This window comes from Dermacentor variabilis, chromosome 2, assembly GCF_050947875.1.
Source record: "Dermacentor variabilis isolate Ectoservices chromosome 2, ASM5094787v1, whole genome shotgun sequence".
Taxonomy (NCBI): Eukaryota; Metazoa; Arthropoda; class Arachnida; order Ixodida; family Ixodidae; genus Dermacentor; species Dermacentor variabilis.
The window spans coordinates 80,768,696-80,795,557 of NC_134569.1; the positions used below are offsets into that span (position 1 = coordinate 80,768,696).

The 26,862-nt window shown below is 44.8% G+C and overlaps 1 protein-coding gene across 1 annotated transcript in view; it reads right to left on the reverse strand.

Annotated features, from left to right (window-relative positions):
• Window positions 1-26,862, reverse strand: part of LOC142572156 (neuronal acetylcholine receptor subunit alpha-10-like) — a 185,071-nt gene that overhangs the window by 22,964 nt on the left and 135,245 nt on the right. Inside the window, exon 3 of the mRNA XM_075681067.1 lies at window positions 17,540-17,584. Coding sequence (XP_075537182.1) covers window positions 17,540-17,584 — 45 coding nt within the window. The remainder of the gene's footprint in view (window positions 1-17,539; window positions 17,585-26,862) is intronic.

Consider the following 26,862-nt stretch of genomic DNA (forward strand, 5'->3'; position numbering starts at 1 on the left):
GCGTTTCCTCATTTGTAGAGATATCAAAAGTATAAAAGGACTCATGTCGCTCGGATCGAAAGGCTAGACCCATTAATATTCACGCAGCGATTGAGCCGGAAGTGCTCTGTCCCGCCCTCTGGTGAATGATTACGCGCCATGCATATACAACCGATCCATTATCTAGAAACGGTAGAGTGCTCTGGAATACGAGACGTCTACTTGGCTTCACTTGCTGTTGATACACGGTGTGCTTTAAGAATGATCCTTTAATTAACGTCCGTTTGCCGAAGGAGAACTTGCCTAGAAACAGACATTTGGGGCAACATAAAGCGAGAACATTGCAGAAATATTGTGCTTCAAAGGGGTAGTGCACTCATGCATTAACCCTTTAATTAAATGAAATTCCAATATAGCATTGATTTCTTTTGAAATCTTTCAGTAATCATTGAAGAACTGCTTGGATGCGTTTCGTTTAATGATTCGGAAGAAAATATTAGTATGGTGATAGCAAAACGATTCCGCTCTTCAATCTTTTTGTTTACTTTATTTTACTTTCTTTTTCTTCCTTACGAAGCGAGAAATACCTGATAGGCTTCTGCGTTGTTTCCATGAATACCGAGTGCACTTCTACATCGTTACTTTAGAAAGGAACAGCGAAACAAACAGTTATTCGGCTAAGCTGAAGTCGAAGTGATTTCGTGAGCATCGAAATAAAAAAGTCTGTGTGTAAGTCACGTTCACTGCGAGCTAAGCTGCACTGAATTCGGGCCACAAATCTATTCTGAAAAGCTTAAAAGACAGGAAGCGTTAGACTGACCAACAGTGGCAGAATAAAGGATATTCGACAACTATTGCTCGCACAAGGGTTGAAACATTTTTTTTTCTTCTACCAGCATTTTTTTTCTCTTCAAGTTTCCTTCTTACTGTGAACTGATTTTTTCGTTAGAAAGTGTTATAGGCGGTCATACAGAAAGGTCGTCGCAATAAACAATAAGTGTTATGCAGACCCCACGTACTGGGGAAATCGAAGTTATACGAGGCATGTTGCAAGTAGCTGGCTACGGCATCGACCTTGCGGCGGTGCATCTCGATCGGCCCTTTTGACCCTCTCGATGACTTCGAGCAGGCGCTTATTGTGGAGCTCGGATAGCCACCGTAGTTCGGACATGCTGAGGGTCAAAAGAACGTAGGCTTGCCCTGCTGCTCCATCATAGCGAGCCGTTCTCCTTCCTCTGGGCCAAGTAGTACCCCAGCAGTACGCCATTCTCGAGGTGCTCAAGTAAACCTCCGAGGAACGCATTGTCCAATTTGACGCATTTCTTGACGAAGATTTGGTCTTCCATGAGCTTCTTTGTGAGCGTCAGGAGTCGGTTGGCGTGCACAAGATGGGAAACTTGCTTTTGAACCGCTGTTCGTGTTGAGCAGACGACATAACCGGATCTTCTTACGTGCGCCATCTGGCTGGGCGCAGGTAGTACACGAGAATCGGAGGCGGCAGTCAGTTGACGGAGCTCGAATGACAACGATGAGGCGCGCTACGCTGACAAGGCGAACTTGAGGATATACCCAGCAGCTCAAGTTGGTAGGCACGGCCACGCCAGCCCCACAGACGTAGGAGTAGAGATGTAAGCGGTTGAAAAAAAAAATGAGAATTTTGAAAAAAGAAAAAAGATTTTTTTGTTTTTGTCAACCAGGATAACAATGAAAAGAAAAGGAAAACAAAGCTTTTCCGCAGAATTCTTCTGTTCCGATGCGACTCCTTTCGACGTATCTAAATGTATGGTCAAATGAAGGAGTTTGGGAGTCTGCGAAGCACCTGGATCCATCTACGTGGCGGCGAGGACTTTGCTTGAACCAACCCTTGAGCCGTTCTCCTCTTGCGTACTGCAGATTCCTTCTTCTATTGCTGCATATTGACACGCGTACTTGTTTGTCGTTATCGGGTGACACGTTTCACCGCCTAACAAATGTTATCGCACAGCGCAGGACGCGCCGGCATATATCGGAAGTTTCTGGAAAGTTATCGATGCTTCTATACGCTGTCTGTTGTCGCCGAACCTTGTGTTATCTGATTTCATCGCCTGACGCGAATGATGTATAACTTTTGCAAGGCACGTGGGTCCCAACGATTAGTCTGGAACATTCGACGACTGTTGTATAAAAGCCGACGCGCTTGACCCGCTGACCAGATTTTCGACGATCGCCGACCGTGTTCGCCGCTGTCGCTGTGCTTTAAGTGTAGCCTGTCTTTGTGGGCCCAGGTTCGCCCAATAAAAGCTAGTTTTGTCTTTCACAGTATTGCTACTGTGGTCTTTAACGTCACTGCCACGTGACAATATGAGAGAAGCTGATCCGAATTTGAAAGCGTCCACACAGCTACGCAAAAGCCTCGCATGGGATCGCGTGCAAAAACTTGTGTGTGGAAGGCTACGCCCGCTGTACAGCGAAACGTTGACACGTCAAGCGGAAATGAATCGTACACAGATTGATGCAAATGTTGGTCTTGATGCTTTGATGTGAAATCAATGCCTTGACGCGAGATCGTGCCTAGATATTGAACTCGCGGCCGCGGAAGCACTGCTGAGACTTTTCTGATGCAATAACGTAACAATTATATTCTTTTCAGTGCTGGAGAAATAAATGCGGCGGGTTTTTCGTAGCTCTGTGCGCGATCGCCTTTTTTATATTTATGTATTTTTCAGAAAAAAATGAAAAAAAGAACAGTTTCTTTCGCGCCCCTCAAAATGTCATGAAAGTTTATATCTTTGCGTAGAAGGCTAGCTAGCGAGCTAGCCAGATCAGTCGATCGATAGATAGATAGATAGATAGATAGATAGATAGATAGATAGATAGATAGATAGATAGATAGATAGATAGATAGATAGATAGATAGATAGATAGATAGATAGATAGATAGATAGATAGATAGATAGATAGATTCAGAGTGCCTGAAGTTCGCAAAGACTGCTTCGCATTATAATAATAATAAAACATTTATGGAAATGCCTTCGCCGCATCGTATAGCGATGGCGGATAACGTCGATCTCACGGGTATACCTTTTCTGCAGAGGCCGGTCATGCAACCAGATGAGCGCCGTGAAAAGTGGAGTTTTGCGAACACCGCTATAGACTATGATTGACTACGTCCTCATGCTCTCTTGTGGCAACAGGCAGCGTTGTCAGTCATCATGTGTCGATCGCTTCTGTTTTTTTGTCTTGCTCCGATCTGTCTAGATATTTTTTCTATCCCCTCCCCTCCTCCTATTCACGGTAGCCTATCGAGTACTCTTATTTGGTTAATTTCCCACCTGTCCTTTCGCACTTATAAAAAAAAAGCAAAAAAAAAAGAAACTAGGGCCCTATAACGTAAGACTATTCCAATATGTTTTTATTCCAATCCCCTGACGTCAAATTTGCGTAACCCCCGACGCAAGCATGGGGCGGTCAGCCGCAGGGTTGTCTGAACAGACTAATCAAACGCTCTCCTCGTTCATAGGAGGTCACTTTTGTTTGTTTGAAAAACGAATAACATTGCCTACACTGAGTGGCTTGTCTTATCTAGTTGGCTGACAAGAGGCGAGGAGCATGTTCGAGGGGAGAGGGATTCGATGGGGCCGAGCCACTGCACTGAAAATCGATAACTTGATGAAAAGGGTGTTGCCGGCGTCTGCGATTCGTCCGCTTTCCCTTACTTAGCTTGCGGTGGCTGGTCGAAAATCGCGGCGGCATGCAACGGAAGCTTAATAATGACGCTAAAACGGATCATCAGTAAAAAAGAGTTGGCAAAACGAGGTCGTAAACGTGCCGAAAGTGCTCGAAAACGTTACACGGCCACGCAGAAAGGTTTATTATACGCAAATATACCCAAGCTCTCCGGCAGGGCGAGTCGCCAGTTCCTGAGCGATCGGCGGCAGCCATCTTTTATTCCTTTTGGAACGGGGCAGCCTGCGGCTATTCAAAAGAAAATTCAGTTTTGTTCGGCATATTAATGTACCTTTAACGCGCACACGTCACTTTGACGCGCTGAGTTCTCGCGGTTTTGTGACTTCAAGTGACAGGCAAGTGAAGTGGGTGCAGCCCAAAAATTTTTGACCAATAACCGAGGTATAATGGTGAAAAGGCGACGAATGAGAAATAACTGTTTTTCTTTTGTCCGGTCAAATCATGCATAATCAGTGTGTACACGACATATCAGACGGGGAGCTATCGCGGTTTTCGTGATGTCGCCTGACAGACAAGTGGGGGTGGTCCAAAAAAGTTTTGACCAATCGCGGAGGGCTGATTGCAGGATCGGAATGGAAAAGTTTGGAATAGTTTTATGTTATAGTACCCCTAGATTCGAAATAGAAAACTTACGGAACAGCAAAGGCAAAACGGGACGCTGAACTCGAGCCTCTGTAAAATACTACATGAATGATTTATTCTAAGATTGCATGAACTTACAGGCTTACTAATTCCTCCAGTCAACGACAACGACTTCTAGAGATGTTCAGTAGTGTCATAACCTAGTGCGTTGGGTAAGTACCCCGATACAACTTTGTTTAGCGTATACCCGTGCTGACAACCGAGAACTGTTTGTTCGCATATTGCTTCGAGAAAACTACTTGTATTATTTCTGCATAAATTTGGGGTAAGCCGGTGAGGCATTATTCTTTTTGTTCTCACTCTTGAGGAACAAGCCTCAGGCTCGTAACTTACAGGAGCAACAGTATGTGTTAACATGACGTAAAAGACCCTCGTACTGAGGCGGTACACACAATAAGGATGCGCTGGCATTTTATATAGCCCATAGCGCGTTCGCGTGTACGGTCGTTGGAACGGGCATCAGCCACTATTACGATTTGGCTACTAAAGGTCCGCCTGAAGCCAGCCCATAGATGTTGGAACTGTTGCACCCAGTATGAAGAAATCGAGTTTATACGTACTACTCAGGCCGCAGTCTGCCGGCACGTTGCGTAAGGAGCCCTACGCGTGAATCTCGTTTATTGAGTCATGTATCTTCCGTATATTTTATTTATTTTATACCTGGGTACGATAGTCACATCGACATTAGACAGAAGGCGTGAGTGTAACCAAAGCGCCGAGAGAGACAGAAAGACAAGGGAGCAAATACATGGACGCGTAACCAGAATAACCCAGAGTTCGCTAATAAACACAGGGACAGGGCAAAAGGACCGCCAAACATATGAGAGCAGTGAAAGAAGACACACCATAAATGAGCACGCCCACGAGAGAAAGATTGTCTTTTCTGTGGAAAGGAAGGTTGTCTCATGGAAGCGCACCGCAGCCGCACTCTGGTTGCTTTGTACATATGTAGATTATGCGCTCGAGGTCAAGCCCTGCGTATCTTTAGCTCCGTGAATGGTCGATAGCCTTAGCGCTAAGCTCGCACGTACGGAAGGCACTTTACAGCGATAGCTGTTATGCAGGCTCACTCCCCTAGTCGTTTTATATCGGTCGGTCGCTGTAATTTAAAAAATTTCTTGCGAGAAAATTTACTAAAAGAAAGAAAGATTCTCATTCGGCCCCTTGGATTTGAACTCCTGACCAACAGATTGGCAGTCCAGGATACTACCTCTCAGTAACTTTTACTTTTTTTTTCTTTATTGGCTCAGTCGCTTTTACTTTTCTAATATGATCTTTTTTAAATTCTGGGTGTTTATTGTAGTAAACATTCTTAACTCTGCCGATGCTATTCTCCTCCGCTGTAGCCATTCTGATGATGTCGCAGCTGTGGAGAATACTGGTCCTGGAGAGCGCGGTCACGCCAGAAGCTGCCATCATTGGCTAAAGCCCGTTCAACATTAGTTCGCTGGGGTCCGGCCTATAACGTCAAACTGTTGAAATCTGTTTTTATTCCAACCTCCTGACGTCAAACATCTATAACCACCGAAACAAATATCGGGTGGTGTCCAGCAGCGTTGTTTGAACCGTCCAATCAAACTCTATTCTTAATTATAGGCGGTAACTTTTGTTTGCGTTTAAAGCGAATAGGATTGCTTACATTCACATATTTTTCTTATCTAATTGACTCACAGGAAGCGAGGAGCACAGAGAAGTGGAAAAGGGTTCGTTGGAACCCAGCTAGCGGAATTAGATAACCGGGTGACGATGGCGGAGCCGGCGCCTGCGATTGGTCCGCTTCCCCTTGCTTAGCTTGCGGTGGCTGGTGAGTAAAAATGCCGCTAAAGCGGATCCTCAGCGAAGATGAGTCGACAGAGCGATGTCGTATACTTGGCGAAAGGGCTCGACAGCGTTATACTGCCGCGCAAATTTCTTTATTATACACAAATAAATTCGTTCTCTCCAGCAGCCCCGACTTTGTCAGTGGAAGAGCGATGTGTTGGCAGACACCTATTCATTTCTGAACGGTGTAGTCTCCGGCAATTAAAAGAAATATCAGTTTTTATCGCTACAATAATGCATGTTTATGCATACACGTCTCTTTGACGGGGATAGTTCTCGTGGTTTTGCAATTCCGCGTGACACAAAGGCGAATTTTTTGTCCAATAGCGGTGGACGAATGGCGAAAAAAGTGAAGAAACGGCAATAATCATTTTTCTTTTGTTCCGTCAAATCACGCATAATCAGTAGGTACTGGTCATATGAGATGGCGAGTTTTCGCGGTTTTCGTGATGTCGCGTTACAGACAGGCGAAGTGGGGGTAGTCCGAATAATGTTTGACCAATCGTGGAGGGCTGATTACAGAAATGGAATAGAAAGAGCTTAGAATAGCTTTACATTATATCTCCCCTGGAAAGAGCTGACGTCCGCGCGTTCTTCGTGTTTTAGCTTGTCGCCTTCCCAGTTTCGGTAGCAGCCGAAAATTAGGTTTTCTGCTTCTATGTTTAATGAAAATGGCTAAGCGTGCCTGCCTTTCCTTCATTATCCTTTTTCTGCCAGCGCTCAGTTTCTTCTCGTATTTGTTGGATGGCGGTGACGTCGTGTTTTCTTCAAGAATAGCGGTGGGCCTCTATTGATGTGCAGCCTAATTATACATTTAAGAAAAGCCCAGTGAATCCAGCAGCAAGAAGCTAAAGTTTGTTTTAGTAGAGACCAGTGGCTAAACCCAGACAGGTAAGAGGAAGAAAAGCCGAGTCTTCCTATTTCACCATCGGAAGGCGCAACCTTCCACAAGCTTTTAGAGCTCACATTTCTTTTACTTCTCTAAAGGAGAATGCTTGCTCGCATCAAGAAATGTTAATTGAAACAAACCCCACACGTAACCACCACCACCACCACCACCACCACCACCACCACCATCATCATCATCATCATAAATAATAATAATAATAATAATAATAATAATAATAATAATAATAATAATAATAATAATAATAATAATAATAATAATAATAATGTTGTTGTAGCATTTCATTGTTTTCTTTATAACATGTAATTGACAGAGGTCAAAGGAAGGAACAGGACCTGCCGCGGTGGCTTATATAGTAAGTATTGTGTTGCGCTGCTAGGCACGAGGTCACGGGATCAAATCCCGGCCGCGGCAATCGCATGTTAATGGGGGCGAAATGCGTAAACGCCCGTGCCCCGTGCATTGGGGCACCTTAAAGAGCTACTGGTGGTCAAAATTAATTCGGGGTCTTCCGATACGGCGTGCCTCATATTGAAATTGTGGTTTTGCCACGTAAAACCCCAAAATTCATTCATTAACTCATTAATTTAAAGGAATGAACTAGCTGGTAACTGCCGCACGTCAGAACACCTGCTGCCTCTTCAGAAAGAAGACATATTTACACGAAAGAAAAATATCATGAAAACAATACAAGTAAGCCGATGAGAAATTCTGAATTCATGTTTGGTACGCGGCTTCTCAGGCACAAATGACTAAGTGGAAAGAAGATTTCTTTTTTCCTCTGCGACAAATGGAAATTCTGCAATAGCTGACGTTCATCGACGATTCGAAACACATCAAGTGGGAAAGCCCATCCGCTGGCTTTGCAGGACTTGAAACAAGTGGGTAATGGAAGTGAAAATACTGAATGCATCGTGCCCTTATCGGTGCACACATGACGTCACAAAATGAACTCTGTACGTAGTAGGGAAATCGTAGCGCCATGGAAGAGCGACAAAGAAAAGCCGAATGGCGAAACGCCTCGAAGCAGATGTTAACTCCACAAAACCCTGACACTAGTCTACATCGGAGAAAATTAAATTAACTTGTTCCCGTTGGTTTCTTTGCCATGGAGAGCGAATGGAAAAAAGAAAGAAGGCACAATGGAATTTTAGTACAAATCAATTAGTACGACAAATTATTAGTTACCAACTGGTTTGATAACTATCCCAACTTTCTCAAGCGTATCGACAACGCTACTTGGGCATTGCGTTAAGTACACAGGGCTTATATTAAAATTTCACGGCATCAGATTCCACATATTAAGAATGATAAGTTGGGCTTTGGAGCGTTAAGCGTCTCTAAGCAGGTCTTATGAAGCCGTGTTACATACATTACATAGTCAGTAACTTCGCTGAATAATCCTTAACACCCGTTATCACTGACGCGTGCATTACTGGTTAATGGCGCATACACCAACCTAATACACCACGGAAATGAAGAACTCTATGGTATCACGCTGATAAAAAATAAATGACGATAGTAAATGAACGTGTTACGCGGTACAAGGATCCAGGACTGCAAATACGTATTTCCGCTATGTTGACCTTAGCCTTCTCGTGTTTTCGAGGTCGGCTACTCGTGTGTGGATTTTCTCTTGCTTCGCACAACTGGCTCTATTCTATTGTTTCCTGTCTTTATTTTTTGCGTTCTGTTACGTTTATACTTCCGTTGGTTCTGGTTCGATGCGCGCGACAGTATAGAGACGAAATCAATAATCGCGTACGCGTGCGCCCAGAAGCAACGTCTGGCGTCTGAACTAAGGGCCCTGTTCGCGTGCTCGCGGGTTTTAACGTCGTCGGTGAAATCGACAGCCCCCTGCGTCTAGGTCAACAGCGGGGCTGACACAAGGGGCTGGCGCACTGAGCGACGACATCGGGCCCCGATAGACAGCGCGTCATTTCAAGCTTCCAAGATCGATGCGCCGTGAAAGCAGTCGCAACCAGTACGCAACCAACAAGATATCAGAAAAAGGCTGGTTGGTAATTCGTATTGAAAGCAACGACGGTGCGGAAACAGAGAAAGTATGAATAACAAAGGACTGTCGCAAGCGTTTCTTTCCATCCAAGTGTTTATTTTCAGTTTCATCGATACGTATAGATGAATACATGAATGCGTGACAAACAACCGAATGACACGTGGGCGACGTATAGGAACACTTGCTATGGGGGGCGCGTGTTCACGAGCATGCGCATACATAGCGGTGAAGCTGAATATGCTTTAGCTAAAGAAACAGCGATTGTGCGTGTAGCCTGTTGCCAAGGGCAACAAAGGAACAATTGCGATTGGCCGTCATGTGTTAAGGAATATGCGTATATGCATCTGTATAGAGCCATAAATAAACCTTTAGTCGGAAGTCCGCCCTTGCGCTGCCCACTTTTATTCGTCTTTTCTTTGTTTCAGCGCTGCAGCCTCCGTAGCGCAAGCCAGGTCTTCTGTTAAAAAGGCTCACTGAAAACAAGACATCCCACGGAGAAACGCGTTACATTCGAGTAGTCCGAGCTGCTTATAGCAGCAGCTCAATAATGACTGGACGTGAAACAGTGCCGCTGCATTAATTACTGCGGCAAGTAACGTAAAGGTCACGCTGCGGTTTATTTATATGCCGAATACCCCTACGCCTTCTCACTACCTGCTCACCCCCCGCCCCCCCAAAAAAGAAGAAAAAAAGAAAGAGAGAGAGAACGATTTGCAGGGCGATATGCAGGAGTATCATGCATACACGAAAACACGTAAATGCGAGATAAAAACGAGCAGCGAACGATGCAGAGGAATACAAGCTCAATGAATAGATGGTCGTCGAGTGCTCTATTTATACTCTAATGGAAGGTTGTTCTTCCTGTATTCAATGCTGCAATGGCAATATAAATGTAACAGTTTCGTTCTAACATGTCGTAGACTGTTAGCAGTATAGCGATACCAGTTACCTTAATGGTATGAAGAACTAAGCACCTGCAGCTCATTTGACGATAATGTAGAGTTTCCGTGTGTGTATGGTGAGCGGACGACAAAGGCCACACGGGCACATTTGGTTTTATCACATCTGCTAAAGTCAATGATATCCCCTTATCTAAGCTAACTGAAGTTTGATTAGAGGTGGCGCCAACAACTCCTGCAAGTTCTGCCACAATATAGTACCTAATTAATAATAATAATAATAATAATAATAATAATAATAATAATAATAATAATAATAATAATAATAATAATAATAATAATAATCCTATTTTTGTCTACTGCAGGACGAAGGCCTCTCTTTCCCAGCTATCTCTCATTGTCCCTGTATTGCTGTAGCTGATTTCAACTTACACCTGCAAATTTGATTTCATCTCCCTACCTAATTTTCTGCCATCCCCGACTGCGCTTCCCTTTCCTTCGTACCCATTGTGTAACTCTAACGGCCCACCGGTTAGCTACGCAACTTAGCCTACCTTACCACGGCCTGTCATTGACCTAAATTATGATGTAACTAACTAACTAACTAACTAACTAACTAACTAACTAACTAACTAACTAACTAACTAACTAACTAACTAACTAACTAACTAACTAACTAACTAACTAACTAACTAAAGAACTAACTAACGAACTAACTAACTAACTAACTAACTAACTAACTAACTAACTAACTAACTAACTAACTAACTAACTAACTAACTAACTAACTAACTAACTAACTAACTAACGAAAATATTATTTCCAACACCATCAGAGCTGAATGTGTGACCCAAACTACAGAAATTGACTGATCCAAGCTGACTGATATCATCTTCAAGAAAACACGCAATGACGCTTGTGTCAGCCATTATGTGGCACTCGCAGCGTGACCGGTGTGGGTAGCCCGCATGCGCGCCACATAATCGTTTCAGTCTCAGCTGTAACTTTGATATGCCACATGATCTCTATAGGCGTGAAAGTGCATTCATGAAATTCGCTTGAATGTAGCTCACACGAAACGCCATTCATTTAAAAATATTTTTTTCGGCACACCACTGTGCCCCACCTGCGGTGTTGGTAACAACACCTGCGGTGTTGTTACCATTTCATTTGTACTTGCAGACGCTTTACAGCCTCGATGGCTATCTTGAGGAATTCTCTAAACATGCCATGCGACAGGCGACTTGAGCTGCAGGAGGCCCTTGGACAGTGCCAAGTGCTGGTTCTGCCAGTGCGCCCCATTGAGGCGCTTATAGAATTCAGGAAGAATAGACACCCCACGTAGAATGTAAATAACTTTCGTACTAGTGCATTTCTTAATTGTGCGTGTGTGTGTGAGCGTGTGCGTGTGTGAGTGTGCGTGCGTGCGTGTGTGTGTGTGCGTGCGTGTGTGTGTGTGTGTGTGTGTTTCTCTCACTCCTGAGTAGCATGCCAAAACTCTCGCAAGGCTAAACATCTCCAGGTACTATTAAGCTATCTTTCTAGTGTTCTTGAGGGACATAAACATTGACTAATTAAAACGACAGGGCTTCTTACACGTCTGGTAAAGGCAGATAGAGCACATAAGTTTTTTACCGTTGTATTGTGAAAAGAACTAATTGGCTCCATCTTGTGATGCCATTCGCCCGGCTTTTCCTTCTAAAGCATTACTTCTCTAACAAGAGTTATCCCCCTTCCCCTCTCCTCCTTCCCCCGAATAAAGAATAAAGAAAGGGCACCCGTATAACTAAAGTTATAAAAGCTGTGAAGTTGCAACAAAAGGTGCGTGGCCGTACTCGCGCGCTCATTGTATGCGCAGCAATTTTTGCTGCCATGCGGACTCAGCTAATTAATAAACTGCCGCTGTTATCGAAATAGGCTCACGCCTCAATTGCTACCTTTATCAAAATATGATAACGCAGCATCTTCTAGGTGCTGGTATTTCAGCCTTTGTGAGATTAGCCCGGACCATTGAAAAGAAGGAAGCACGGCACGCTTCGATTTATTGCGGTCCACCGCAGTCTGAGTGAACGAGCATGTGCCTGCAAAGTGTGCTGACTGGGCACTTGAAATATTCGCTACTGTGCCTCCCCCCCCCCCCCCCCCCTTATGTGTCTTTGTTTTTCATGCTACTTACGACCTCTTTGTTCAAGTACAGAACATGGATTCGCTTGGAAGCTCCGGATATACAGCTGCACCTTATTGAGCTCTATAGACTCAACTTACACGGGTATTGTCTTAGTGTTTATATAGTTCTGTTGCGATACTCCAGAAAGACTTAGCAGGCCTTGGTACAGAGCCCACGTCATAGCGCGAGCAAAGATAGTAAACTTTGTAATATCCATCATTGGCTCGAGCCAGCTTAGCAAATAACTAAAGCATGCTCGTTCAAGGAGTACCTCTACACTCTACAATCAGCCCTGCATCACAGTCCTCACGAACAGCTGATATCCCGAACACGATAATATTGCCTCGGCGCTGTTGAATATGTGCACATCATGAAATTTCGGTGCCTGCCGGCTTATGGCGGGATGATTGGCTACGAAAGGGCCGACAAAGCAGTGTGCCTTTATAATTACATCATGTCGTGCACGCCTCTTATAAAAGCAACAATAAATACCAGCAGAAAGAAATGTCTTGTTATCTTTTTTTTGGAGATGCATGTTAGTCATCAAGGAGATTCCGTAAGGAAGATCCAAAAGACTTCGTGCACTCAGCCAACTCACTTGCATGAAGCGGACATCCATTGTCAGCGATGCACTGTGCAGTTATTCGCCGTGGTAGAGTAGTACATGGCTTTCGTGTTGCGCTGCATGCTGAGCCCCAGGGCACGTGACCGAATTCCTGCCGCGGCGGCCTCATTTCGATGGCGGCGAAAGGCAAAGAACGCCCACTTGCCGTGCATTGTGTGAAGCTTAAGAAACTCCAGGTAGTCAAAATTAACCCTGTGTATCCCACTACGCCATGCTTCATAGTCATATCGGGGTTCAGGTCGGTAAAATTTTACAACTTAATATTGAACGGCACAATTGTAAGTTCTGATTTGAATAATGTCGTTATCGAGCGCTGCCAAAAATGCCATGACGATTTTATGACAGACGCTCTCGCTGAACTTCCCGCTTGGCAGAACTTTGGAGAAGCCCACAAGGATGATACTTTGGTGTTCAACTAATCCGTCATAAAATCATGTAACGTGAATATGCATTATCGAACAATGACATCAAGGTAAAAATTTGCCTCTGTTGTTCGTTATCATAAAATACACTGTATGCATTACGTTTTTTATAGTCTTATTCACGTGCCGATGCTTCAACCCCTACGCATGGATTCCGAACAGGAAAGCGGTGAATACGCAACAATGGTGTGTTTTTATTTTGTTGTGCGTCCCTAACCTTTACATCAATCGGTCAAAAGACCCGTCATCTGCTAGCTTTGATATTCGTCTACTTCGCTATTGTGCTAGTATTTTCCAGCTTCCACTCCTCTCCTTTTTGTTCTTATCTTTAGCGCGAGAAATGGTCTTGTTAACAAGCATAAGAATAAGAAAAAAATCATGAGCCATTCCACTCTGTGAATGTGGATGGCCAGCGAAGCTGTTTAGCGCACGAAACGGAGGTGACACAGAAATTTGAACGCAGGTACGAACATCTTTACTTTCCTGATCTGTGGTTATCGTCAACGTACAGATACGCACACACATTCGCGTATAAGCTTCGTTATTAAATGTGTCCGTCACGTAAGATAATGAATGGCACATACCACCTTAACCAATGGCTCACACCCTCGTAAACGCGGCCTCCCCATTACGACGACAGAAAAGTGAAATTCTACGCTGGAATGAGGAGCGGCAACGGAGAACACACTCGCAGGCGAAGCACCGCGTTAACACCTCCAACGTACACGCTTCCGCTTCTCGTCGTCTCTCACGGCAGCTATCGTAGTCAGGTCGTTATCGAACCACAGTCTGTCCCACACTGTGCCAGACGAAATGACGATCAAGCAAGTCACTTTGGAACCTCGCGTTCGCACCCTTGAGCTCACCCACGTTGAACCCTTGACGCCAAAGGCGCTTCACGCCATTCTCTGACTCACGGCATGCTTCGTCGTCACTCGCTTGTCGCTTGCGTGCCGTCTCACAGGCACGCGCGTAGGCCGCCTCATTAGCGTCCGCATGCTGTCAAGGATTACACTCGCGTCGCTGCTCCCTCCGTCGCTCTTCATAAGCGCGCTGTTCTTCTGAAGTCGTGACGACGCGCGGCCTAGCCATTGCACCGGTGGAACGAAACTGAGAATACTTACGTCGTTCACCTCTAAAGCTGTGATGTCAGCCGTACTCGAAAGATCCATTGGTGATGATGATAGTATTTTTGCTCAACGGAGCCAGCTGTGAAAGAAGACGAAAACGAACGCGCGAGCAGTGCCAGGAGCGCGTTCGCGCGGTTGCACCGAGGGGCGCCATTGAAGGCCCCGACGACGCTCGAGCCATTGCTGATGGTGATAATTTCTGCTCGCAGGCGCCGCGAAACCCTGGATCTTAGCCATATACAGCTTCGCTGTAAAATACCACCTTGCAGATGTTGCAACGCATCGCAGCTGCAAACGGTAGGATGTCATGACAGCAGTCACTCACCTGTGGTTCAAATATATTTTTGTACCAGGCGATCTAACCCCCTTTCCCGCATAGTTGCGAACTCTCCTAACTGCAGTACACTGAGCGGACCGAGATGTGTGGGGCGAGCTCGGGCGACCTCGCGGAGGCGGTTTTCCTTCTGGCCGAACTACGCTGCGTGCTCAGGGGAAAAATAAAAACAAAAAGAAAGAAGTGATCACACTGCCTTCATCATCTTGCTTCGCATCTCTATTTCGCCTGCGTGCTGTCCTACAGTATTTCATTAAACGGCAGTCTGGCTTTTTTCACTGCTGCGGCCTGCGACAACGTTGCAGTGTGCGCTCAGTCCACGCAGACAGATTAGAACGTACGGGTGACTGGAAAAAAAAAACAAGGAAAGCTGAGCCTGCAGGGTATTCCTACCATCAGTACAGCTTGTCGTGTGTAGCTGCCTGCTTTGTTTAAAGGCCTCCTGTAACTTACCCACACGGTGTAGCTCACATTCATCATTAAATATGATCGCTACGATTGGCAGCAAAACAAAAAAAAAAGCATAAGATAACGATTCGTTTTCTTTCTTATTTTATTTTTTGGTCTCATCGGGCCACAGGGTTTCTCTCAGCGTGGATGGCTTTGTTCTGCAGAGTGTCTCCTCGACAGCATTAACTAAATATATAAATTCAACTCAGTGCCATAAAAAGTTACAGGCATGCACTTTCTCCAGACGTATTGCCGTGAGACAAACCAGTTGAAAGGCCAGTATGCTGCACAATGACTCTGCGAGCAATCAAATAGGTCCTACGCATTCCAAGATGAAGGTTTAGGAATATTGTTATACATTTCTGTTACTACTACTACAATCACTTCTGCCTAACACAGTATAACGTATTACCCAGTGCCATGCCATAAACAGCGAACAAACATTGACACCAAGGACAGCATAGGAGAAATTACTTGCACTTACTAAATGAATTAAAAAAAATGATAAGTTAATAGAAATGAGGCCAAAGCTTGTGAGTGGTGGCGCTGGCTAACAGTTCCAAGGATAGTTCTAGTAGTAACACATAAATACCCAAGAAAGTGGATGCGAGAATGGCGCCGGGGTAGCTCAATTGGTAAGAGTGTCGCACGCTTAATGCGATGAGGGGGGATTGGTCCTCACCTGCAGCAAATTGTTTTTCATCCGCTTATATTTCCATTAATTTATCATTTATTTAATTCATTCAGTAAGTACGAGTAATTTCCCCTATGTTGTCCTTGGTGCCAATGTTTGTTGGCTTCTTATGATGAATAAAAATCGAGCTCCTCGGTTAACCCCCTTTCTTCTTGTTCCAGTGTCATGTATTACTTTTACGCTGCGCAAACGAAGTGCCGCAATTCTCAGTTCAGATAAGGTCCTCTAATGTGTCTTTGCGTCCAGAGATTCGTTCTCACGGACTACACTACGTCTAATCAGTCGCCCATACAATCGTCACGTCTATTGAAGAAAGCGAGATTTAGGCATCGTGATGACACGCCGATCGATGCAAGCGCACGGGAATGTATTACAATGCGACACGGGAGGAGTTTTCGCTAGGGCTAGTGGGTACAAAAAGCGAAAACAGCAACATAAAAGAAGAAGAAAAAAAAACGGGCCTGCAAAAACAGAACAGATTCAAGGCATTGTCTTTCTTGTCTCGTTTCTTCCTGATGATCGCATTCTTAACATGAAACTGATCCTATAGCTGCTTGTGCGGAACCCATTGTGAGAGACATGGCAGAAACTATACAAAATAAATATAGTTATATACAGATGCGCCGTGACAGAGGCGAAACAAAAACAAACAAATTAAAATACACAATAAAGCACATTCATCAATCACTTAAAAGTGTTATAATGGCAATTAATAACGGATATCAGTACACTTTGTACCAGGATAACCGGAAAACAGCGATGTAAACATAGTGAATGCAACATTTAGAAGTATCCCACCGAACCAGTCACTTATTCCGCAAAAGAAATTCGTACTCTTTACTTGACACGGAGACATGTCTTATTCTGTTGTCCGTGTTCTGATGGACCGTCAAAATTTATAAGTGCAGCACCATCTACCCCAACGCTAAAATGTGGCTCGTTGGCGAAATACGATAGAAGAGCAAATAAATTATGGGGTTTTACGTGCCAAAACCACTTTCTGATTATGAGGCACGCCGTAGCGGAGGACTCCGGAAATTTCGACCACGTGGGGTTCTTTAACGTACACCTAAATCTAAGTACACGGGTGTTTTCGCATTTCGCCCCCCATAGAAATGCGGCCGCCGTGGCTGGTATTCGATCCCACGACCTCGTGCTCAGCAGCCTAACACCATAGCCACTGAGCAACCACGGCGGGTAGAAGAGGAAATACGGAGGGGTGCTACCACGGCCCTCGGCTGGCTTTCAACTACTGCATTAGATTGAATAGAGCGCGCGCGAGTAGGCTTATGTTGCGCCACCTGACTACCACCCTCATATTTCGTGATCCACGCATCCTTTCGATTTTCGTCCGAAGCCGCTCTGAACTTAGCTGACGCTTTGAACTGATCACATAAATATGTGATCCAATTACCTATTTACTGCGCTCTAGATAAGTTACGACTTCATAGCGTGATGTAATTTATGGGTCAAAAGATGCCTAGACAGAAAAAAAGCAAAAAGAAGAAGGAAAAGAAAGAATAAAAAATGAAACAGAAGATTTTCATCTGTAAATATTTACTTAATAACGTTTGTCCACCTGAAGTAATTTGCCCCGTCGTTTAAGTTAAGCTGCAAATATGCGAGTGCACTTTGTACCACGTACGACTTCAGAGAGAAAGATGGAAATAAAAAAAAAAAAGAACGACCTGCACAATTACATGCGAACACACGTCGCCGCACTTACCTGGTCGAGCCAAACGATGGTTGTAAGGACTTGATTCTTCTCGTCCTGCGAAGAAAAATAAAGCTGAAGTTAGTCACGATCGTTCGCAGAGCTTGCATTGAACTTGTAAGCAGCATTTACGTTCAACTAATACGTAGGTGACTGGCGAGTTAGAAACGCTCGTAAACAAACCTGTATTTGTGCATGTTCGTTCCATTCCTGATGAAAATAATGTATCACAGAAACACGTAGCCGCCATCTCTTGTTTGTAAGAGTGACGCTTCCTACAAGTTGTGTACTTAAGTTATTTATTACCGAGGCGCTGCTGGTAAGCCAGACTGAAGTAATAGTGATCATAAATATAATCATATGTTAAAAGAAAACATTCTTCTCGTTAACCTCCCTGTCTTTCCTTTCATTGTCTGTAAGTACGTCCACTTACGGCCAATGATAACACTTTAGAAAAAAAAAATTGTGCGGTAACCGCAAACGGCAGTTGTCAATGTAAGCGAATAACGGCATTATTCTAGAAATCCATTCACTTCATTAAAGAAATGATGCGCTTGATGTCGCGTATCTTGTGTATATAATATTTATGAAGGGTTGATTGTTGTACTGCGTAATACTCGTTAGAAAACACAACATAAACCAGCACATCTGTAGTGGTGGTATACGTAGACAGCAAGTGCGTCTCAAAGAGCGAATACAGATTGCGTTCGGCGACTAAAGCACACCGGAACGCAGTTGCGTAAGAGCACGCAACCGACCGACGCTTTCGAACTAATTGATCAGTACAAATTAAGGGATATTCAAAAATTTTTAAATTGAAAGAAATTGAAAGAAAAGAAACCACTATGAGCAAGAAAAAAATGTCGTTGGCAAGAAGACTATATATGAGTGTAGTCGGAGATAAGCATGGGCAAATGGCATCAGCAATATCAACGATATCATACTTGCAGCGAAGGAATTCTATACTGAGCTGTACAGTACTAAGAACAGCCTCGTAGGTACAATGAAACGTTGTTGCATGGTGCCCCTGAAAGTTACATGCGCAATTACGGACATGGTTAAAAGGGGCTTGCAAGATATGGCCGGTCGATCTCATATTGCGGTCGACCTGATGAAAGATGCCAAGGAGTTTCTACTAGAAAACCGTGTCACCCTTTATATACAGGGTGTCCCAACTATCATGCACCAAGATTTAAATATATGCAAATTGCACGTAGCTAGACAGAAGGAAGGTAATGTTCGCCGTCGATTGAAGTTACCCATGTTATATTTTGCATTCCGCCTAATTACATATTCGGTCTTAATCAAGTAATAATCTTCTCAAAATTTTAATTACATGAAACGTGTCAATGAGAAAACTACAGAGGAACGTGAAAAAATTCATGAGCCGTTCCACTCCGTGAAGGTGGATGACCAGTGAAGCTGATCCGATGGGCGTTGAGCGTCGGAAGAGGCACCGGAACTTGCAGGTACACGTGACCGTTCGTCGTCGAGGAACCTGACTGCGTTTGCTAAAACTACCGCTAGTTTTGTTTCTCGTCACCGCAAGTGAGAGTGACGCTCAGGACTGAGAGGTAGCTGGACGACGACGACGACACGATATCGATCGACGACACCATGCACGAGGACGGCGTACCGCTCAGAGCGCAAACGCCAAATTCCAGTTTCGAGTTCCTTACTGCTGTTGCACTAAAATATCTGCTACAAAGAAGTGAGTAGTGGTTGAGAGATGCGCCAGCATTGCTGGTCTTTAGCTGCAGAGAGAGAGAGAGAGAGAGAGAGAGAGAGAGAGAGAGAGAGAGAGAGAGAGAGAGAGAGAGAGAGAGAGAGAGAGAAATAACCTTTATTTAGGTAGGTGGGGTAATGAGGGTGGGGGGCAATTTCGCCTAGATGGCGGCCAGAAGCCATTGAACTCTGGCGGTATCCTCTGCCTGCTGCACGGGCAAGAGTTGCTCTTCGGGGGCCGAGCTGGGCAGCACTGTCTTCCACTGCTTCCATCCTTAATTTTTCAGCACTGTCGGGCACCAATAATATTTCATCGTAGGAGAAGGAGGAGACACAGCTTTTCGGATAATTCTAAAAGTAGATATATAGGTGTGATGAATGAGCTTTCACGATAATTTTATTACTTTTCTACACGCATGGAAAGTAATTAAAGTGAGGAGGTGCTAGTCCGCACATCTCGCCTTTTTTATTAGCCTAAGTTTTCATCCTAATTAACGAGTAAATCGAGCTTTGATACGTTGATTCACTTCGTCACTATCGCTTAGAAACGTTCCCGGCCGATGAGTCGTCAAAATATCGATTCGAAGATCGACAGCGCAGTAATTATTATATTTCAATACATTAACTGTGCCACAGGCCTATAAGCATCAGTAATAAAATATGTATTCATTGGATCCATAGCTATCAGACTCGTAGCGAAAGCTTGAACGAATATGAAGCCCTGTAGAAAGTTTCCATTCGCATCAGAACACATCGTGCCCTGATTGCATGAAAGACAGAAGCGATATCTATACGCCAGAACGAAATTATGGGCCAGACAAGATTAAAAGAAACAATGCATTTAATTAGGTTCGATTCGTGTCATCACATTAAATACGTTTCTTTGGCCAAACATTGTTATCTATCCTTGGAGCAATGTTCGGCGCCACTCATTTAGCCCGACAGCATAGTCCACATCCCTCACGACATACTTTTATTTGATCGTTATAACAAGCGCCAATTCAACAGATTTCAGGGCAGATTTTTGAACGGCAACATAAAACACAGAAATAAAAACACTTAGAAGATTTCTAGCCCGACATTAGTAAAAAAAAAAAAAGAATACATACTTATGAAGGCTGAAAGAAACCAGGCGAAGATGGCATATACTCAACGCACTGATAGAAAGCGGACATCCCTCTTGAGAAACGCAGCAGGCGCTAAATTTTGTCGAAGCAGCACTAATTAAGTCTGCTTACACAAGAATCTGGGGGTCCTCCACACAACTCAGAGTGAAAGGAGATTTTCGGCGCTCGACAGCTTTAAGTTTGCCTGTCGAGCTAGACAATCAAAAAAATAAAATCAGGATAGCGCTTGCTCATGTTTAACATGCTTTTCTGATGCAGCGATTCTCCACCATCGGTGAGGGAAGCGCTACTTCGTGAAGATATGGTAACGGAATGTATGAGAAGCGGCTTTCGAGATTACTCCGGTCGAAGGCGATGGGCAAGTGGGAGGATTAAAGATGCGCGTCCTTTCTTGGCCATGAAGCACGTACCAGGCCATGAGAACACACGCACGCGCGCGCCCCAACGCACCCTCTTCACGAAGGGCTCTTACTTTTTATAAGAAAATTGTATTATTCACTTGAGTGTACACATTGCTTAACGGCCGGCTATTTCGTCTACTCGCATTTGTTGAGCTCGAGTTGGTTATTCGGTAAAAACTGAACACATACGCCATCTACACTTTCACCAATATAACGTTAACGTCATGTTACAGTCAAAATGTGTGCGTGAGCGAGAGAAAAGAGAGAGAGGGAAAGGCAGGGACGCCAACCAGAGGCAATTCCCGTTTGCTACCCTACCCAGCGAATTATTAGATGAAAAGAAAGAAAAGGAAGAGTACTTGAGGGGGCGCTCACATGGAGGTGTACGTAGAAACTGCAGTCGGTCACGGTCACGACGTGCCTTTAGGGACTGTAGTAATGCATATGGCACTTCCTGAGCTTAAAACACATGTTGCCACGGTATGAGGACGTCTTTCACTGAGGGTTATCCTGAGTCAAGCTGTACTAAAGTGGTACGGAGCACCGGGCTCTGTTCTATTGTCATTGCGGGGCAAATGGAGAGGGGAGTTCGATAGCGTCCTCTTAAGTGCGATGAAGTCGGAAAAAGCAGAGCAAGCCGAATAAAACTTTCATCGGGAACAGGCGTCCCTCGAGGAGCAAGCACTTTAGATGCCTAGCTGAACGCATACGTGAGGAATTTAACTTGGCGTCTTTATAAGGACACTGGCTGTTGTGAAGTCAACTTGAAAAAAGAAATGTACATACCAATGGGAAATTAAGCCGAATTCGAGATACTTACCTTGTTCCAGCGCATTTGGAACAACGGTGAACTAACTGATTGCGGCCTCAGAGGCGCGACATAAGGGTCGTCATCCTATACTGCCGTCTCACGAGCGAAACGCGACACGGTGAACCATTTGGTAGACCGGAACTAGGAACGCTTCGCCCGCACTTCACTGGGAAGGGACACAGCGGGCGCGAAGAGACTGGCCTGCTGCGTGGCCTTTCCATTAGGGAAATGTCCGGGCTGTGGAAGAAGGCCATAGCGTGCTGGGTGGCGTTGTGATCGGAGAAGGGCGTTGCACCCATCCCATCCCGAAGAGTGCTCGACAGCTGGGATCGGCGTCGCCATGTATGGCGTGGCTATTTTTCTCAATATCTAGGACGCGTACCCAACATACGTGACGGCGAAGGTGACCAGCCGCCAGTAATATTAGCGGAGGCAGGGCGGCAGCACAAGGGAACTGGCGCCGTTCCTACACCGCGAACGAATTGGTGATTCTCTATAAGCTCAACGATAAGATAAAAAGCTTAATGTTTTTGGTTCTTTGCTCATTGCTTCAGGAGAGTCAGAGGCGATTGGGGTTATGTCTTGTTTTAGTTGTCGTTTGTATTTGTCTTTGACCTTCAGTTATGTCTTTCCCCGTTCTTCGTTTTCTGTACGCGCTAATTGAATGCAGCTGATTCCCAAATCATTTAGTTTGATAACGTGTTCGCAAACTGACAAGAAAGAACATCGAAGGCCGTGCGCTTTCAGCGATTAAGAGCAAGTTAAAGTGCGGTTGGCATCCGTTTTCCTTTTCCTAACCCAAGTCTGCTAATGACGATCTATACACGAGTGAAATGAATTACCATGAAACCAATGCTTCCAGCATTTCCATCTTATTCCCAAGTTAAAGCTAATGTAGCTTAATTTTAAATATTTACCGTGTTCTTCACTTCTTCCTTTGTTCCTGTCATGTATTTTTCTATGTTTCCGTCTCTTCCTATACAGAGAGCAGGCAGGCGTTGTGCCTCTTCCGCTGGTAGTTGCCAGCCTCCTTCCTGTTTTCTTTTATTTTTCTGTTTTCTGGTATGCTTGTATGTTTACGAACTAAATACTATTAAAACATTGAGACCTCAGAGTTAAGTTCTTTCTAGGTAGTCAGGATGGGAGACTCTGTTCGAATATACACGGCACTGCGCTCATTCTGCGGCCCACTACTAAGGAAGATCAAGCATTTGTACCAGGACACTGAATAGGTGCTGCTGGATCTGTATAAGGAATTTGATACGCGTGCTCTCCCTTGCCACACGCAGTGTTAGTGCCATTGCATAATAATAATAATAATAATAATAATAATAATAATAATAATAATAATAATAATAATAATAATAATAATAATAATAATAATAATAATAATCGTCATCATCATCATCAGTCTATTCAGTAATCATCATCATCAGAGAGGCTTATTGTACTCTGCGGATTCCTTGATAACTTGATTAATGACATGGATCTGATCCAGTGTAGAGTATCCTTTCGTGAAGCAAGCCTGTTCCCTTGGTTGACTAAAGTCCAGTGTTGCCCTTATCCTATTGGAGATTATTTTGGTAAATATTTTATATGATACTGGGAGTAAGCTAATAGGCCTATTATTTTTCAATTTTTGAAAGTCTCCCTTTTTGTGGATTAGTACAACATTTGCATTCTTCCAGACTTCCGGGACCCTTGCAGTCGATAGACACTTCGCATAAAGAACTGCCAGTTTTCCAAGCATTATGTCTCCTCCATATTTGAATAAAGCGACTGCCATTCCATCTTCTCCTGTCGCTCTTCCTCGTTTCATTTCTCGCAAGGCCCTTCTGACCTCATCGCTAGTTATAGGAGGAGTACCTGCATCCTGTTCGTTACTGTTTCTAATTGAGGTATCCTGACTCCTCTGTGTACTGTGCAGGTCACTATAGAATTCTTCCGCTGATTTTATTATATCTTCGAGATTGCTGATGATATTACCCTGCTTATCTTTTAGTGCATACATCTTGGTTTTTCCTATGTCAAGTTTCTTTCTCATTGATTTCAGGCGACGTCAGTTTTTTTACGACTTCTTCAGTCTTTCTCACGTTATAGTTTCGAGTATCGCTTATTTTCGCCTTGTTGATCAGTTTTGACAGTTCCGCGAATTCCATCTTATCTCTTGAGTTGGCCACTTTAATTATTTGTCGTTTCTTTATAAGGGCCCTTTGTTACTTGGGAGAGCTTGCCTACTGGTTGCCTTGGTGCATTGCCTCCTACTTCAGTTGCTGCCTCTGCAGCCAACCTATTATGCAGAAAAGAAGTGAGCCGTGCAAACAGGACACAAGAGCAGAGAAGTGGACAACACGAACATGGCGTTCGTGTTGTCCACTTCTCTACTCTTGTGTCCTGTTTGCACGCCTCACTTCTTTTTGCATAATGAATCCTTACCAACTAGCTCAGCTTTCGGTCGTTCTCAGCCAACCTAGTTACGGTTTCATTCATTAGCTCTATGTCATCATAATCATCATCAAACCTCTCCCAGCGATATCCAATTGTCCCTGCCTTGCACTAGCTGATTCCAACTTGCACCAATGTGTCAAATGCAGGTACGTGTACCTGCATTTTTTTTCATTGCTGTGCCACATCCGTGGGAACGCGCCGGGCGCTGTGGCTTCGCCTGTCTAGTGTTGCGTGCGGCATTTTGTCTCTTGTCCCCAGGCGCTGCTCCACAGGTGCTGTCAGTGGTTCAATGTGTGGCGTCGTGATCGGGGCAATTAAGCAGTCCACCGATGTCTCAGCCAACATTCCTTTTGAGATGCGACGATGCAACAAGTGCGTAAGCCTTATTGTAAAGATAGTGGTTTCCTAGGCCAGGGGAATAATGTTCAAATCTGTGTTTGCGGCCATGTCTTGCACGTGCAGCTCGTGTCAACTAGATTATATTAGAAGGGTCATGTACATGCACCACAGCTCTAGAAAAAGAAATAAGCAGATTAAATGAAAGGACGAAGAAGGGTATATGGAAAGTGAAGATAATTCAAAATCTCCAGCATATTCCTGGAATATTCACATAAACGCTCTATATTTCGCAGTTTGTGGAGTTTTGAACGTTCACTTTAGTGGATTACTGCCAGAGAGAGAACAAGAGAGACGGCGGGGATAATAACTTGATATAAGTGTCTGGTTTGCTATCCTGCGCAGGAGTGGAGAAAAAGGGGGTTAGAAAGAATGGATAAAGAGAGAGAGAGAGAGAGAGAGAGAGAGAGAGAGAGAGAGAGAGAGAGAGAGAAAACTACTATAGGCGTTCACCGAGACCGGTGGATTGCAACAAGCACAATGATTCCACTGTCTTCTCATGCGATACAAAGTCACATCTATCTTGAAGAATTATCTCTTCTGTCAGTGATGTGCCGTCGAACTTGTTGAGCACAGTGGTGTGTGAGCGTCTCTGCACACAATATTACGTACGCTGGTAAAGAATGTGACTAATTGCTTTCTCTTCACTGTAGTGCTCAGGGTCTGTGGTGTGCAGATTCAAGAATAACGCGTATAAGTCATGCATGGGAAGAAACATGTGTGTAAGGGCGCACATAAACAGTCGTCAGGTTTTTAAAACCACTTATATGAACGCTGGGCTGGCTCAATTGGCTCAGAAGTCGCTACACTTGCATATGCAGTGGAGTAACGGTTGGCATATTTGATTCTACGGACACGTGCCTCGTTCATCGTTTGTGTCCAATCTCAGCGCTCTGCCACTTACGCTCTTTACACATGTCTGGGTCCGCCATACTACTGTGATCAATCCCCTCTGATTTTGTGTGACAGTGGTGGTGACACACACACACGCGCGCACACACACACACACACACACACACACACACACACACACACACACACACACACACACACACACACACACGCACACGCACACGCACGCGCACGCACACACACACACACACACACACACACACACACACACACACACACACGCACACGCACACGCACGCACACGCACACACACACACACACGCACGCACGCACACACACACACAGAATAAATGGTGACGCATACTGTTTCGGAAAATACCGCGTTCTTTCGGACATTGTTAATCAGAAAGACGACGCGACCGCATCGTAGTTGCGGTGATGACGAAATCGGGAGACGTTCATGACGAGCCGCGATCTCTCATTAGGTACAGCGCGAAAACGCCAGCGATCCTTTCGGAATCTTCTTTGCTCACCGTTCGCCGGGCGATGGCAATCCTAGCATTGCTGCGGGCGATTTGATTAGCTATGGATGCGCCGCCCAGTCCAGCGTGCTTGGCTCTCAGCGTTGCTGATTGAGCAAAGAGTGGCAGAACTAGGCTCTTTGCGGCTAACCACCTAAAAGGAGAAGGCTCACGTCATGGTTTGCTCTGAAGGTAGTTACGACATACAAGTGAGGGTTTCTTGCCTTTTTCTTTATATATTTTTTTTCTGAGAGCTCACTTCGTTGATTAACTCTTCCGAGGCTCACCTGGTACAAACGGCCCACGCAGATGAATACATCAGTCGAAATTACCGTATTTACCCGCGTATAACCCGCCCCTGCGTATAACCCGCACCCCTAACTTTGAACTCGGCGGAAAAAAAAAAAAAAAACTCGCGTATAACCCGCACGTTTACCTGAAAAAAAAAAATGAGCGCTAGAAAGATGCAACTCACACTCAGTGATCATTTCGTTTTCAGAACATTTATTCAAACGACCGCCACCACGTCACTGGTTATCCGATTCTTAATCGTCGCCGCTCTCACTACTGCCATCCGAGGCTTCATCGCCACTCTCAAAGACGTAGTCGTCCTCGGAACCATCCAGACTATTACTGATCGCACATTTTTTAAAGCTTTTGCGCACCAAATCGGCCGGTATCGCTTTCCACGCATCCACGATCCACTGGCACAGCAATGGAATATCAGGCCTTCGCACGCGTCCCGTCGGTGTGCGAAGGCGAGTCTTCACCGCATCAGTGCAGTGGCCTCTGAAGGAATCTAGTACGAGCATCGACCGGCGTGCCAGCAAGGCACCTGGTCTTCGCTCCCAGATTACTCGAAGCCAGTCACCGACTAGGCCACTGTTCATCCACGAATTTTCTTCCGCACGCACAACGATTCCTGGGGGCAGTGGAATGCCAGGCAGCGTCTTGCGTTTGAAAATCACATACGGGCGCAGTTTCGTGCCGTCAGCCAAAGCGCATAGCATGACTGTGCAGCGCAGCTTGGCATTTCCGCCGGTCAGCACGCTGA